We start from the raw sequence: 16,993 nt of genomic DNA, 5'->3' as shown, positions 1-16,993 counted from the left end.
AGGAGAGAGGAAAGCAAGAGGATGCTAAACACATCTTCTGAACTTTTATATTTAATTTATATTTATTCATTCCTTATCCATCAGTCACTATGCTCCCCCTCTATTGTCTATGTAATTATGAGAATATTGTATAATTTATTTCATTTGACTGTCGACCCATTCTATGTTATTGCTTTTTATATCATTGATGCAGTTTATTGTTCATTCTTTCTCTAATCATTTGTTCCTTGCTAATGGGAAGTTCAATTCAAAACAATCTACCGTATTTTACGGAATAATCTATGGATGTGTCTTTGCTAACAGCCATAGTGTTTTCAATTCAACAAATAGTTTTCATATTACCGGTACACTGACAGAGACACTAAAAAACGGTGTGGTATTGGTTGTGCTACGGCGCCATCCTTTGGATGTGTATGCTAACCTGCGGGTTGGAAATGTACTTCTTGATTTGTGCCTTGAACCGGAAGTATAACCGTCAATAGCGTTTCTACTATTTATTAATCACTCCAAGCAACGTTTGTAAGTTTTACAATATAACTAAAATTGTCTATACTTATTAAACCGTCCCATGTGTGATGTCTGTATGAGTGTTTTGATGCATATTTCTACGTGCTATCGTAATGTAATCAAGCTAGCGTCGTTAAGATTAGTGAATATGCTAACACGTTTACAAGTGTTTGTGTTACTATTATTAACTTACAATGGCATTCTTTTTATATTGTTTCTGTTTTGTAAAGACACCAAAACGTCACCGTGGAGTTATTGAGTCTTTTTTAGTTGATTGGATGGCGAGCTTCTGCAGGTCCATGAAGATGACTTCTGTTTTGTTTGATCAGCCGTTTTACTGCCGTGTGACAGGCACCGTTTGGAAGCATATATGGTATGTAAATGAATATTTACTAGATCTTTCGTACCGGTACATATCTGTGGCTTATAGTCCGATGCTGCTAATATGTGTAAAATATTTTTTTTTTCTTCTAAAATTTGGTGGGTGCGGCTTAAAAACCGGTGCGCTCTACAGCCCGGAAAATACGGTATGTTCTTAAATGGCAATTTTCACCTGTGAAAGTGCTGCCAAGTTTGTGTTTAAACACAGTTTCGTGTTTAAACACACACAGCAGACATTTGAGCGCCGACTTTTAATAAGCGTCTTGAGCATTCCAGTAATAAAACTACTGTATAGTTACATTTTGGTGCAGATCCAATGCTCTCTGCCCCTAAGACATAACCTTTCTACTTAGCATTTTATTTCTCCCACCTCTCTTCTACTAATCTCTCATCCTACTATGGAGAGCAGTTCAACTCTGCTAAGTAGTCGGCAACTTGGACCTTAAGGCAGATGGAGGCTGTGGCCGATGGGACCAAACGTGCAGCGATGTCCAAACGCAGAAATGATCCAAAACCCAAAACACTAGAAAAGAAATGCAAGGGGAAGAACACACACCTCCAAGGTTTGAACCAGGAAGGGGGCGAATCACAATGATTGAATGCGAGCGCCCTCTGAATATCGAACTAACCGTGACACGCAGCATCTTTCCGATTTAACACTGAAATAGAACAATGGATTTTTACGACTAAATGTTTAAAAAAGAAAAGAAAGAAGAAAATGTATCATTTCATTCTACAAGTAATTTTTTAAACATCACACAATGCTTTTCGTTTAGAGGAAGTTAGATTTTGTGTTTTGTTGTTTGTTTTAAATGCTGCTATTTTAACTGTTTTTTAATACATAAACAAGGTTAATAGTTTTTTTTTAGCACTTTACCTTTCCTTTTCTTTTTAAATAGACAACATTTTATTAGTAATTTTATCTTTTGTAACAGCTGAATGAGCAGCACAGTTACAGTATAAATAAATATGTATGAATTAATTAGTAATCTTTGTTGTACGTAAGCATAAACCAATAATAACTTAAGCTGCATGTAGAAGTTGATGGGAAAAATAAGAGACATTAAATGTGTGTGCGCTTTACTATCCAATTAGTCGACTAATCGTTAAGATAATCGTTGACTAATCGACTATAAAAATAATACTATCTACATCCATCTATCTATACATATACAGTATATACATATGTATATATATATATACTGTATATATATATATATATATATATATACTGTATATATACACACATACCTATTTACATTTTTCTATATCTATCTCAATACACATATAAACATATAAACATAGTTTTATACATATATAAATAACATATGCACACACACACTCACACACACACACACACTCACACTTACACACTCACACACGCACGCACAGTTACAGTATGAATAAATATTTATGAATTCACTAGTAATCTTTGTTGTCCGTAAGCACAAGCCTATAATAACTCAAGCTGCATTTAGAAGTTGATGGGAAAAGTAAGAGACATCAAATATGTGTACGCTTTATTATCCAATTAGTCGACTAATCGACTATAAAAATAACACTATCTACATCTATCTATCTATACATATATCTATCTATCTATATATATATATATACATATATATATATATATATATATATATATATATATATATATATATATATACATATACACACAGTATACTGTATATATACACATACCTATTTACATCTTTCTATATCTATCTCAACACATACATACATACATATATACATATAAACATAGTTTTATACATATATAAATAACATGCACACACACACACACACACACACACGCACGCACGCACGCACGCACACACACTTATATATGTACACTTATACTGTACATATACATACACATTTATACTATATATATACACAATATATGTTTATATATACTGTATTTAAATATACACATTATATATATACACTTATATATACTGTTATATTTATATACACTGTTATATATACTGTTATATTTATATATACTGTTTTACATATATACACTGTTACATATATATATGGTTATATATATACATATACTGTTTTACTGCTATATTCTTATTTAAGTGGTATTTACATTGACGGTTGCAAATATTACTGGAATTCAATAACTTTTTCTCCCATCTTTAACTGTTTTGGGGGAAATGTGCTACTCGATTATTGTGGATTAACCACATCATGGAGTTGTAAACGTAATTTAAACCCAGTTTTATAATACTGTATGATTGCAAAAACGCCATGAACAACAAATATTTTGCTCAAGTGTGAAACACTCAAATGTGCTGAAGAAGTGCAAAGTGATAGGATTTAACAACAACTTGGATTAAGTTAAGTTCATACGAATACCTTTCCTCGAGAAGCTTGTCTTTAAACATCCATCGAACACGCGGTGTTGGGAAAGCGGTGGCCACGCAGGGCAGCAGGATGCTGGTACCTAGCACCTTGGTCGCAGGCGCAGGCTGCATAAGGAACTCCAGCTTCCTCTCGTCTCCGGTTTCTGGAATGAAGAAGGGGAGGGAGTATAGGTTATGGCTGAGGTTAAACTTGGAATGAGTTAGTGAGCCACAGTGCCATCCTTCACAAGAACAGGGTCGTTGGGCTTAAAAAAAACGTCAAAAGCTCTCCTGTGCGAGGCACAGTTGTTTTTGACCCCAAAACCGAGAGCGGTTGAATGAAAAACATCCTTGTTGAACACCGGACAGACCCTTGGCTCTGTGGAGCACCAATGAGCCCCCTACCCCGTAACTCCAAGTGACAAGAGTTAATAACCAAACAGTCTCTATTTATTTATGACCTCACTGGATGTTTTAATTAGATCCAAATAGTCTGGAAGCAAAGGAAAATAAAATAAAGAACCAAATAAGTAAGTGTAGAAGTACCTTAAACTAAGTATGGGTACAATCCACATTTAAACCAATCCCTGGTGGCGAGGAATGGATACCGGTACTCAACGATACCAATTTCCAGTACTTTTGTGTGTTCATGTGGTATTAAATGTTATTTGTTTAATAATAAAATCTCAATTTTTCTGAGTCTCATTTGCCAGAATGCATTAATTTCAGTTTGTTCTCAGTGTGTAGTCAGAAAGTAGTGTAGTATGTGTCAGTCTTGTCTTTTGTTGAGCCCTACCAAGCTGGGCGATATGGCCTTTTATTAATATCTCGATATTTTTAGGCCATGTCACGATATATATGTATTGATATTTTGCCTTAGCCTTGAATGAACACTTGATGCATATAATCACAGCAGTATGATGATTCTATGTGTCTACATTAAAACATTCTTCTTCATACTGCATTAATATATGCTCATTTTAAACTTTCATGCAGAGAGGGAAATCACAACTACCGAATTTTTCGGACTATAAGTCGCAGTTTTTTTTCATAGTTTGGCCGGGGGTGCGGCTTATACTCGGGAGCGACTTATGTGTGAAATTATTAACACATTACCGTAAAATATCAAATAATATTATTTAGCTCATTCGCGTAAGAGACTAGACGTATAAGATTTCATGGGATTTAGCGATTAGGAGTGACAGATTGTTTGGTAAACGTATAGCATGTTCTATATGTTATAGTTATTTGAATGACTCTTACCATAATATGTTACGTTAACATACCAGGCACGTTCTCAGTTGGTTATTTATGCGTCATATAACGTACACTTATTCAGCCTGTTGTTCACTATTCTTTATTTATTTTAAATTGCTTTTCAAATTTCTATTCTTGGTGTTGGGTTTTATCAAATAAATTTCCAGCAAAAATGCGACTTATATATGTTTTTTTCCTTCTTTATTATGCATTTTCGGCCGGTGCGACTTATACTCCGGAGCGACTTATACTCTGAAAAATACGGTAAGTCAATATAGCAAAACTGTATTTATTAAACAGTTATTAAGCAGTGGCACAAATATTCATGTCATTTCCAAAACAGAAAGTGCAAGATTGTCAGAGACATTTTAAAACAAGCTATTAGTGCACTCTTGTGCATGATGTCACTAAGATGACATATCAAAACAACACTAAATTAAAGTGCACTTTTTGTACAGAATGCCACTACAATAGTTTAAAACAAATAAATTGCACTGTTGTGCATGATGTCACACAAGATATTTCAATAAGTGTCAAATAAAAATGAGCTGCATAATAGGAAATCAAATAGTGTATGTCCTTTGCTATGTGGTAGGTTCCTGCGGACGTTATCTCCTTCTGTTGTTGACTAGTTTTTTCATACGGTGTTGATGTGGAAATGGTTGCTTCGGCATTTTGTTGGGTGTTGCACCGGCCGGAGATGTTGACATGCGGAGTTTCAAACACTCTTCATTCTCTAGCGCAGTGTTTTTCAACCAGTGTGCCGCGACACACTAGTGTGCCGTGGGAGATTATCTAATTACACATATTTGGGTTAAAAACATTTTTTGCAAACCAGTAATTATAATCTGCAAATGATGTGTTGTTGTTGAGTGTCGGTGCTGTCCAAAGCTCGGCAGAGTAACCGTGTAATACTCTTCCATATCAGTAGGTGGCAGCCGGTAGCTAATTGCTTTGTAAAGGCAGGTAAAAAGGTGTCTTATGCTTAAACCAAAAATAAACAAAAGGTGAGTGCCGCTAAGAAAAGGCATTGAAGCTTAGGGAAGGCTATGCAGAACGAAAGTAAAACTGAACTGGCTACGAAGTAAACAAAAACAGAATGCTGGACGACAGCAAAGACTTACTGTGGAGCAATGACGGCGTCCACAATGTACATCCGAACATGACATGACTATCAACAATGTCCCCACAAATAAGGATAAAAACAGCTGAAATATTCTTGATTGCTAAAACAAAGTAGATGCGGGAAACATAAGACATGAAACTGCTACAGGAAAATCCCAAGAAAGAGAAAAAGCCACCAAAATAGGAGCGCAAGACAAGAACTAAAACACTACACACAGGAAAACAGCAAAAAACTCCAAATAAGTCGGGGTGATGTGACAGGTGGTGACAGTATACCTACTTTGAGACAAGAGCTATAGTGATGTATGGTTGGTTATGGTTTAAATTCATATCCAACAATTGCGACAACAACTTTTTACTGAGTTTATGATGTCTGTTGGTGGCGTGCCTCCGGATTTTTTCAACGCAAAAAATGTGCCTTGGCTCAAAAAAGGTTGAAAAACACTGCTCTAGCGGGTGACTTTTCAAATGATGCTACACATTAGCAGTGCTGCTACTTTTTGTAGCAACGCTTTTGCCGCATACTTTCCATATTACGGTTGTCTGTTTAACATCTTGCCGCTTGAAGCCAAACCACCGCCAGACGATGGACCCCGTGCTGTTTTTCTTGGGAATTAATTCTTCTTCCTTCATTTGTTACCAGATTCGCACCTTCTTTCTCTCGTATTACCACTCGCACGGCTCCACTAGCATCACCGCTAACGTTACCCATGCCGCTACCTCTCTGCTCGGCGAGGGCGTGTGACGTTGCACGCTCGACAGTATGTGACGTATATATAACAAGGTGCGCTTGTTTTATGTCTCTGTGAGAAGGAGAGACAAGAAAGGCTGAGAAGAGCCTGTAGTGTAATGCCCGCAGCTAAAAGCAACTGCGTGAGAACGTATACTCGAATATCACGATATATATTATATATATTTTTTTATATCGCACAGAGACAAACCCGTGATATATCGAGTATATTCGATATATCACCCAGCCCTAGTTTGTACTGTAAGTGTTGTACTTGTAACACACCAGCTGTTTGATTGTAACATGCATTTTGGTTGTAGTTTTGATTACCACATTTGAAGCTGTTGAAATCGCCATGTAAAATCGCTGATGCTAAACTGTAGCATGTATATGACATAGTCTGGGGGTCTTGAGCCGCATGCGAATCTTTAGCACTGCCCTAGTGGCTCCTTGGAGCTTTTTCAAAAATGGAACAAGATGGGAGGAAAAATATATTTGTTGTTTTAATAATGTTTCTGTAGGAGGACAAACATGACACAAACCCTCCTAATTGATCGAAAGCCCACTGCTTATTTTGTTTGTGTTTATGCTTCACTGATGACAGTATTTGACGAGCGCCGTTTTGTCCTACTAATTTTGGCTGTTCTTGAACTCACCGGAGTTTGTTTACATGTACAACTTTCTCCGCCGCCGCCACAGAAAGACATGTTTTATGCCACTCCTTGGTCTCATTTTGTCCACCAAACCTTTTATGCTGTGCGTGAATGCACAAAGGTGAGCTTTGTTGATGTTATTGACTTACGTGGAGTGCTAATAATAGACGCTAACATGCTATTTAAGCTAGCTGTGTGTACATATTGCATCATTATGCCTCGTTTGTAGGTATATTTGAGCTCATTTGATTTCCTGTACTTATGTCCTCTGTGTATTTAATTTAGATTTGCATGTCTCATATCACGTTATCTGTATGTAATATTGGCTGCATTTCTGATTGTGTGCCATGTCGTTCCAGACCACAGCAAACGTTACCCAGCTTGCAAAGATTGTAATAAATCCATTATAATGTATTGCCAATTCCTTTAACTTGGGCAAACTCATCTTTACTTTTGGCAGTTGTAAGCCAGTCATTTCCAGGAGTTATCTCACCCACTGAGACACTTACTTAATGTGTGTAACTAGAGATGTCCAATAATGGCTTTTTTGCCGATACCCGATTATCTGATATTGTCCAACTCTTAATTACCGATTCCGATATCAACCGATACCGATATATACAGTCGTGGAATTAACACATTATTATGCCTAATTTTGTTGTGATGCCCCGCTGGATGCATTAAACAATGTAACAAGGTTTTCCAAAATAAATCAACTCAAGTTATGGAAAAAAAATGCCAACATGGAACTGCCATATTTATTATTGAAGTCACAAAGTCCTTTTTTTTTTTTTAACATGCCTCAAAACAGCAGCTTGGAATTTTAGGACATGCTCTCCCTGAGAGAGCATGAGGAGGTTGCGGTGGGTGAGGTTGTGGGTAGCGGGGGTGTATATTGTAGTGTCCCGGAAGAGTTAGTGCTGCAAGGGGTTCTGGGTATTTGTTCTGTTGTGTTTATGTTGTGTTACGGTGCGGAGGTTCTCCCGAAATGTGTTTGTCATTCTTGTTTGGTGTGGGTTCACAGTGTGGCGCATATTTGTTAAACTTGTTTATACGGCCACCCTCAGTGTGACCTGTATGGCTGTTGATCAAGTATGTGTTTGCATTCACTTGTGTGTGTGAAACGCCATAGATATTATGTGACTGGGCCGGCACGCAAAGGCAGTGCCTTTAAGGTTTATTGGCGCTCTGTACTTCTCCCGTGTACACAGCGGCGTTTTAAAAAGTCATACATTTTACTTTTTGAAACCGATACTGATCATTTCCGATATTACATTTTAAAGCATTTATCGGTCGATAATATCCCTAATTATAACACTTACATTAGGCTTTTTGCGGCTCCAGACAGATTTTTTTTTTTTTGTATTTTTGGTCCAATATGGCTCTTTCAACATGTTGGGTTGCCGACCCCTGACATAGTGAATTAGCAATGAGATAATGCATTTTGAAAAGTGGAGCTTTACTTTTGAGCGCTTTTTTATCAGTCATGCTTGCTTTGTTGCCATGGAAAATGGCAACATTACCTAGAGGTGGTCCTCTACAAATAGTTTGATTTTAAATGAAACGATACTTGGTAGTACAGACAGGATTGGGTCTGTATCTATAAAAGCACCAAATTCAGTACTCATTCATACCTGTAACAAACAATTTCCATAATTCCCAGAATATTGCATTTAAATTAGGACGAAGAAATTGTTCAAAAACATCTGAAAAGCTAAAATGTTAGTAACACAGCTCCATGATTATCTGTGTCGAGTCACACTTTTGACACCTGCAGCCCACACACCTTAGAGGAGACAAAGAGAGATAAATCCCCCACTGGGGTCTTGTTGAAAACTAATTTATGACTTTTAATATCTTCTCTTTGCTGGCAGGAGCCTGGCGCCTTAACAACGTAGTAAACAAAACGAGTAGAGGGATGAGATGAGACAGTGCGCGAAGGAATTCACAACTTCTAAGGCTTTCTCTGATAAGACCACCAAAAGCAACTCTGCCAGAGAGAGTAGTGCACCATTTTTTTTGATGCCTCAGGCAATACTGACAGAATGCCATTTACCTCCTAAATTAGAAACAGCAGTACTCACAGGAGCAAGCAAAGAATAAAAATGAAAATTCATAAATTCTGTTGATCTTTGATGTTGTGTCTGCTGTATATTAAAAATGACACTTTTGGTAAAGTGATAAAAAAAAAAAGGTGAATGATTTGCTATAGGTTCTTCTGTACATACACTTAGCATTTTGAGTGCAAAAGGGCATTCCAATGAGGAGCAAAATGAAGGGCACCATGCCAAATTGTTGCAGTTGGCTAAAGTACATAATGAAAGGGGAGGGACTAACTGAAAGAGAAGACAATAAATACTGCAGGTGCACAAATTGAAATGCAGCCTTAGCCTACCTACATGGTGGCTGCCCCACCATCTGTATCTCATAAAAACAGCGACAATCTAAAGTAGAGATGTCCGATAATGGCTTTTTTGCCGAGATCCGATATTCCGATATTGTCCAACTCTTAATTACCGATACCGATATCAATCGATACCGATATATATACAGTCGTGGAATTAACACATTATTATGCCTAATTTTGTTGTGATGCCCCGTTGGATGCATTAAACAATGTAACAAGGTTTTCCAAAATAAGAAAACAACTTCAATCAAGTTATGGAAAAAAGTGCCAACATTTATTATTTAATTCACAAAGTGCATTTTTTTTATAACATGCCTCAAAACAGCAGCTTGGAATTTGGGACATGCTCTCCCTGCATGAGGAGGTTGAGGTGGGTGGGGTTGGGGGGGCGGGGTCGATGTGTGGGGGGTGTATATTGTAGGGTCCCGGAAGAGTTAGTGCTGCAAGGGGTTCTGGGTATTTGTTCTGTTGTGTTTATGTTGTGTTACGGTGCGGATGTGTAACCGGTGGTCTTTTCCTCTCTGCGTTGTGTGGCTTTTATGAAACACGACCGACACCATGGATTGCTCAGCTGCACTTATTGACTGTTGTCAATAAGTTTTTGACGTCGTCGAGTCCCTACACAAAATACAATACGGAACAAGAAAGTGAACTGAAGTTCTTAACATGACATTTTCTGTCGTCGCATGGACGCCTACCTCTCCCGTTATGGTAGACAAAAGGGAAGTTGGAAGGCGTGTCCGACGCATATATAAAGACAGGTGTCACAGTAATTATTGCAGTAGGACGGACAACGGGACAATGGTTCCACATTGACAAAACATCGAACAATATTCAGGTATTTACATGTAACTTACACATTTTGTGTAATTATAACAATAATAAAGCATTATAAAATACATTATTTACAAGACATAATTGACCCTGTTACAGATGTTCTCCCGAAATGTGTCGGTGGGTTCACAGTGTAGCGCATATTTGTAACAGTGTTAAAGTTGGTGTGACCTGTATGGCCGTTGACCAAGTATGCCTGGCATTCACTTGTGAGTGTGTGAAAAGCCGTAGATATTATGTGACTGGGCCGGCACGCAAAGGTAGTGCCTTCAAGGTTTGATGGCGCTCTGTACTTCTTCCTATGTCCGTGTACACAGCGGCGTTTTAAAAAGTCATAAATGTTACTATTTGAAACCGATAAATTTGAAACCGATACCGATAATTTCCGATATTACATTTTAAAGCATTTGTCGGCCGATAATATCGCCAGTCCGATATTATCGGACATCCCTAATCTAAAGTATTAACCAGAATCAGAATCAAAATCAGATGTATGTTTAATGTTTAATGTTTAATGTTGAATTTGCTCTTTTTGTTCAATGCAAGAAACAAAGAAAGATGCAACAACTAGGAGAGAGCATAGAATAACTACTCTCTGAACATGTCATTAAAACTTTTGGTGTTTGCAATCCACAATTATTTTTGATGATATGAATGTTCCACAACAAGAAGATAGAGAAAAAGAAGAAGCTTATCGCTTATGGGGTTGGCACAGACTACAAAGGCGGACGCGTGCAATTTTTCAGGATCTATGCAGATCTCAAATACAGATCAGCAGGTACCAAAAGGTAAGAAAAGTTGATTTTGCATAATATTGTGAAACAAAACGCCCGATAATATGTCTTACCTTATACACACACCATAATAATATGTTTAATGCACCGACAATCCATCAAGCGGTGCGGCTTCATAGCTTACCAAAGTCGTACTAAAACATTTTGATAGATTTTTGAGCGCCGTGAGTAATGTTCTATATTTTCAATGGAACATATAAAATGTTGGTGTTGTTTACTTGAGACATATTGCAATCATAGTGCTGTCTACACTTCTCTCTTATGTTTGACTGCCATCTACTGGTCACACTTATCATTACACTATGTACCAAATAAAATTGCATCGAGGTGAGTAAGCTCAACCAAACTTATAATACTTACATTAGGCACTGTTGAGTTTTGAGAAAAAAATTTTTTTTTAAGTGCGCCTTATAGTCGGTAAAATACGGTATCTTTTTCACAGATAGATTGCAGTCCTATGGGAAAAAACTAAAGCTGAATATGAAAAGCCAGGAGCAGAAATGTTAGAGCAGTGGTTATTAACCTTGTTGGAGGTACCGAACCCCACCAGTTTCATATGCGCATTCACCGAACCCTTCTTTAGTGAAAAATAAAATGTTGTTTTTTTTCAAATTCAAGACAAAGTTATATGTTTTTGGTAACACTTTGGTATGGGGAACATATTCTAAGTAACAAAGACTTAATTTAGAGTTTTTTGGACACTAGGGGAACATAATCTAAGTAAGAAAGACTTAATTTAGAGTTATTTGGTTAGGGTACGGGTCAGGGTTAGAGGGTTAGGGTTATAATAAGGCCATGCCGAATAAGGCATTAATAAGACCTTAATAATGACTAGTTAAGAGCCAATATGTTACTAATTTGCATGTTAATAAGCAACTAATTAATGGTGAATATGTTCCCCATACTAAAGTGTTACCATGTTTTTTTTACTGGTGCACAAAATGAACCGTGCATGAACATCACCTTGTTCAAACAACAAAACCAACACAGTGCATAAACTCACAACAAATTACACACCTGCAAATCAGTCAAATGTTGCCGTATCCGTAATACGCCGATAGGGATCAGTTTGTATTTACACAATGAGTGAGTCGGGTGTGTTTTGACCTCCGCCGAACCCCTGAGGCCGACTCACCGAACCCCTAGGGTTCGATCGAACCCAGGTTAAGAACCACTGATTTAGAGTTATTTGGTTAGGGTTAGAGGGTTAGGGCCAGGGTTAGAGGGTTTGGGTTATAATAAGGCCATGCCGATATAAGGCATTAATAACTACTTAATAATGACTAGTTAAGAGCCAATATGTTACTAATTTGCATGTTAACAAGCAACTAATTAATGGTGAATATGTTCCCCATACTAAAGTGTTACCAAGTTTTTTTTACTGGTGCACAAAATGAACCGTGCATGAACATCACCTTGTTCAAACAACAAAACCAACACAGTGCATAAACTCACAACAAATTACACACCTGCAAATCAGTGTGACTTCTGCTGTTGCCGTATCCGTAATACGCCGATAGGGAGAAGTTTTTATTTACACGATGACCTCCGCCGAACCCCTGAGCCCGACTCACCGAACCGCGAGGGTTCGATCAAACCCAGGTTTAGAACCACTGTGTTAGAGCATGTTGCAATGAAAACATAATTTACTTATGCATTCTTTAATGGTTAGACAGGAGCCCTGGTATTAAAAAGTCATTTTTGTGATCTGATCTCTAAGATGATAGCTTTTCCTCTTTGTTTGTTTTATTCCGAGTAAATGGTCTCGCAAGTGTTGTGTTGACTCAACTCACCTGGCAGTATCTGCAGCTGTGCCTCCTCGCTGGACTTTGACGACCCCGCATTCTCTACCAAGCAGCGGTAAAGACCAGTATCGCTCTCGGTGGCATTGCTGATGACCAAAGCACCGCTGGGTGACTGCACCAGCCTTGAGTCGAGCTCCAGGGGCTGACGGTCTTTCTCCCACCGTGTGAAGGGCGAGAGGTCCGAGTTGATCTCGCACGCCAGGACCTGACTGTCTCCCAGACGCACAGTGGTCGGCGCTGGCTGGCTGACGAACCTGGGCATTCCTGCACGGAAGGAGACAAGGTGGATGTTAAACTAGAGCTGACATTAACAATGTTTTGGAAATGGAAGAAAAATGTTGCTTTGAAGTTGGTGATAAAAGCTACTGTTGCGCTTAGAAAAAACATTGAATATAAAGTCAGTTTTTTTAGTTGCTAGGCCAGGGGTCGGCAACCTTTACCAGTCAAAGAGCCATTTTGACCAGTTTCACAAATTATAGAAAACGACGGGAGCCGCAAAATTTTTTTGAAATTTCAAATGAAATAACACTGCATACAATTTTTTTTTTTTTGCTTTGTGCTATGTATAAACCAGGGGTCTCAGACACGCTGCCTTTATTGTGGAATTTGAAAGCTGGTGCGGCACGCGAGTTTTCAATGAATGGCGCTTGTCAGCGTCATGCGTGCCGTAATGGTACAGCATATAGCACCCACTACAGCCAGCGTGCCTGATCAGCCACACGTTATATGGGGCTTCCGCTTGCTCACGTAGGTGACAGCAAGGCATACTTGGTCAACAACCACACAGGTCACACTGACGGTGGCGGTATAAAAAAAAAACTTTAACACTCTTACTAATAATGTGCCACACTGTGAACCCACACCAAACAAGAATGACAAACAAATTTCGTGAGAACATCTGCACCGTAACACAACATAAACACAACAGGACAAATACCCAGAATCCCATGCAGCCCTAACTCTTCCGGGATACATTATACACCCCCCCGCTACCAAACCCCGCCCACCTCAACCGCCGCACAGAGAGGGGGGGGGGAATGATGTGTGAGGGAGCAGGCTTGGGGTAGGGGCGGGGTTTGGTGGTAGCAGGGGTGTATAATGTAGCCCGGAAAAGACAGGGCTGCATGGGATTCTGGGTGTTTGTTCTGTTGTGTTAAGGTGCAGATGTTCTCCCGAAATGTGTTTGTCATTCTTGTTTGGTTTTGGTTCAAAGTGTGGCGCATTATTAGTAAGAGTGTTAAAGTTGTTTTATATGACCACCGTCAGTGTAACCTGTGTGGCTGTTGAACAAGTATGCCTTGCTGTCACGTACGTGTGCAAGCAGAAGATGTATATTGTATAACAACTGTTGGGCTGGAACGCATTAATACAGATTTTAGAGGGCGCCAAATGTTGTACCATCATGGCACGCCCTTATTGTGATGACTCTTACTATTATGTTGGATCCACTATGGACTGGACTCTCACAATATTATGTCAGACCCACTCGACATCCATTGCTTTCGGTCTCCCCTAGAGGGGGGGGGTTACCCACATATGCGGTCCTCTCCAAGGTTTCTCATAGTCATTCACATCGACGTCCCACTGGGGTGAGTTTTTCCTTGCCCGTATGTGGGCTTTGTACCGAGGATGTCGTTGTGGCTTGTGCAGCCCTTTGAGACACTTGTGATTTAGGGCTATATAAATAAAGATTGATTGATTGATTGATTATTATAGCCATAAGGGTGAAAATCGGTGAATATTAATCCCGGGAATTTTCTGCGAGAGGCAATGAAATCCGGAAGTCCCACGGGAAAATTGGGGGGTTCAGCAAGTAAGCTGCTGAGCCGCATCAGAGTGATCAAAGAGCCGCATGCGGCTCCGGAGCCGCGGGTTGCCGACCCCTGTGCTAGGCCAAGGACTCTAAAATATATTTGTTTTTATTCAATATTAATTTTAGTGGGCGTTTCATTGAGATCAATATCTCTTTTACAACAGACCCGGTTCAAAGAAACTTCTACAATCAAAGAACACAATAAATAACACAATAAACAGAATTTAGCAGAGACAGTAATAACAGTGAGGAAAATGATCTGATGACTCTCCATGGAGAATGAGGCACTCAAGTTTGAGGGTGGGTGGGAGTTAATTCTAGAGCTGGGCGATTTGGGAAAAAGTCATATCCCAATAGTTGTTTTTGTATCAGTTGATATCGATATGTATCACGATAAAAATGAAATCATTTTTGTCTTGCTTAAAGGGGTCATATAATGATTTTTTTCTACATTTAAACCACTTCCTTGTGGTCTACATAAAATGTAATGGTGCTTCTTAGGTAAACATTTTGTATAAGTTGTTTTACAGACCATCTTCAAGTCGCTTTCTGACCGTTTTTTCAGTATGCGCAATTTAGTGGGCGGTCTTTTTTTACGTGCCTCCACTTTGTGCGCATGGATATATTGTGTGTGTTGTGTGTGTTTTTAAAATATTTGTTTTTGTGTGGACATGCTCAACCTCTGCTGGTCAGATTTGTCACCACTGCATCACTGTGACATTTGGGGATTGAAATAAATCCTTTATCTTCCACCCTACAAAATATGATTGCTTTTTTGTACACGGACCAGCCTTCTACAAGTATTACAATAAATACGCAGTGATCAAACACAAGCTCTCATTTTTGCTCACTTTGGTGCTAATCTCTGACACACATACCGCAGCCCGTCCCAAAAAGGTCCCCATGGTACAAACCCCGTTTCCATATGAGTTGGGAAATTGTGTTAGATGTAAATATAAACGGAATACAATGATTTGCAAATCCTTTTCAACCCATATTCAATTGAATGCACTACAAAGACAAGACATTTGATGTTCAAACTCATAAACTTTATTTTTTTTTTTGCAAATAATAATTAACTTAGAATTTCATGGCTGCAACACGTGCCAAAGTAGTTGGGAAAGGGCATGTTCACCACTGTGTTACATGGCCTTTCCTTTTAACAACACTCAGTAAACGTTTGGGAACTTAGAAGACACATTTTTTAAGCTTCTCAGGTGGAATTCTTTCCCATTCTTGCTTGATGTACAGCTTAAGTTGTTCAACAGTCCGGGGGTGTCCGTTGTGGTATTTTAGGCTTCATAATGCGCCACACATTTTCAATGGGATACAGGTCTGGACTACAGGCAGGCCAGTCTAGTACCCGCACTCTTTTACTATGAAGCCACGTTGATGTAACACGTGGCTTGGCATTGTCTTGCAGAAATAAGCAGGGGCGTCCATGGTAACGTTGCTTGGATGGCAACATATGTTGCTCCAAAACCTGTATGTACCTTTCAGCATTAATGGCGCCTTCACAGATGTGTAAGTTACCCATGTCTTGGGCACTAATACACCCCCATACCATCACAGATGCTGGCTTTTCAACTTTGCGCCTATAACAATCCGGATGGTTCTTTTCCTCTTTGGTTCGGAGGACACGATGTCCACAGTTTCCAAAAACAATTTGAAATGTGGACTCGTCAGACCACAGAACACTTTTCCACTTTGTATCAGTCCATCTTAGATGAGCTCAGGCCCAGCAAAGCTGACGGCGTTTCTGGGTGTTGTTGATAAACGGTTTTCGCCTTGCATAGGAGAGTTTTAACTTGCACTTACAGATGTAGTGACCAACTGTAGTTACTGACAGTGGGTTTCTGAAGTGTTCCTGAGCCCATGTGGTGATATCCTTTACACACTGATGTCGCTTGTTGATGCAGTACAGCCTGAGGGATCGATGGTCACGGGCTTAGCTGCTTACGTGCAGTGATTTCTCCAGATTCTCTGAACCCTTTGATGATACTACGGACCGTAGATGGTGAAATCCCTAAATTCCTTGCAATAGGTGGTTGAGAAAGGTTTTTCTTAAACTGTTCAACAATTTGCTCACGCATTTGTTGACAAAGTGGTGACCCTCGCCCCATCCTTGTTTGTGAAAGACTGAGCATTTCATGGAATCTACTTTTATACCCAATCATGGCACCCACCTGTTCCCAATTTGCCTGTTCACCTGTGGGATGTTCCAAATAAGTGTTTGATGAGCATTCCTCAACTTTATCAGTATTTATTGCCACCTTTCCCAACTTCTTTGTCACGTGTTGCTGGCATCAAATTCTAAAGTTAATGATTATTTG

General features: G+C 39.0%; 1 protein-coding gene across 8 annotated transcripts in view; it reads right to left on the bottom strand.

Moving 5' to 3' along the window:
• neo1a (neogenin 1a) overlaps window positions 1–16,993 on the bottom strand; it is a 450,891-nt gene that overhangs the window by 206,968 nt on the left and 226,930 nt on the right. For all 8 annotated transcript variants that reach the window (XM_061974884.2, XM_061974877.2, XM_061974881.2 and 5 more), the window contains exons 3-4: window positions 12,836–13,111; window positions 3,256–3,406 (exon numbers count right to left, since the gene is read on the bottom strand). In XM_061974884.2, coding sequence (XP_061830868.2) covers window positions 3,256–3,406; window positions 12,836–13,111 — 427 coding nt within the window. The remainder of the gene's footprint in view (window positions 1–3,255; window positions 3,407–12,835; window positions 13,112–16,993) is intronic.

Source organism: Nerophis lumbriciformis, linkage group LG15 (assembly GCF_033978685.3).
Source record: "Nerophis lumbriciformis linkage group LG15, RoL_Nlum_v2.1, whole genome shotgun sequence".
Taxonomy (NCBI): domain Eukaryota; kingdom Metazoa; phylum Chordata; class Actinopteri; order Syngnathiformes; family Syngnathidae; genus Nerophis; species Nerophis lumbriciformis.
This window is presented reverse-complemented; position numbering and strand designations above follow the sequence as displayed.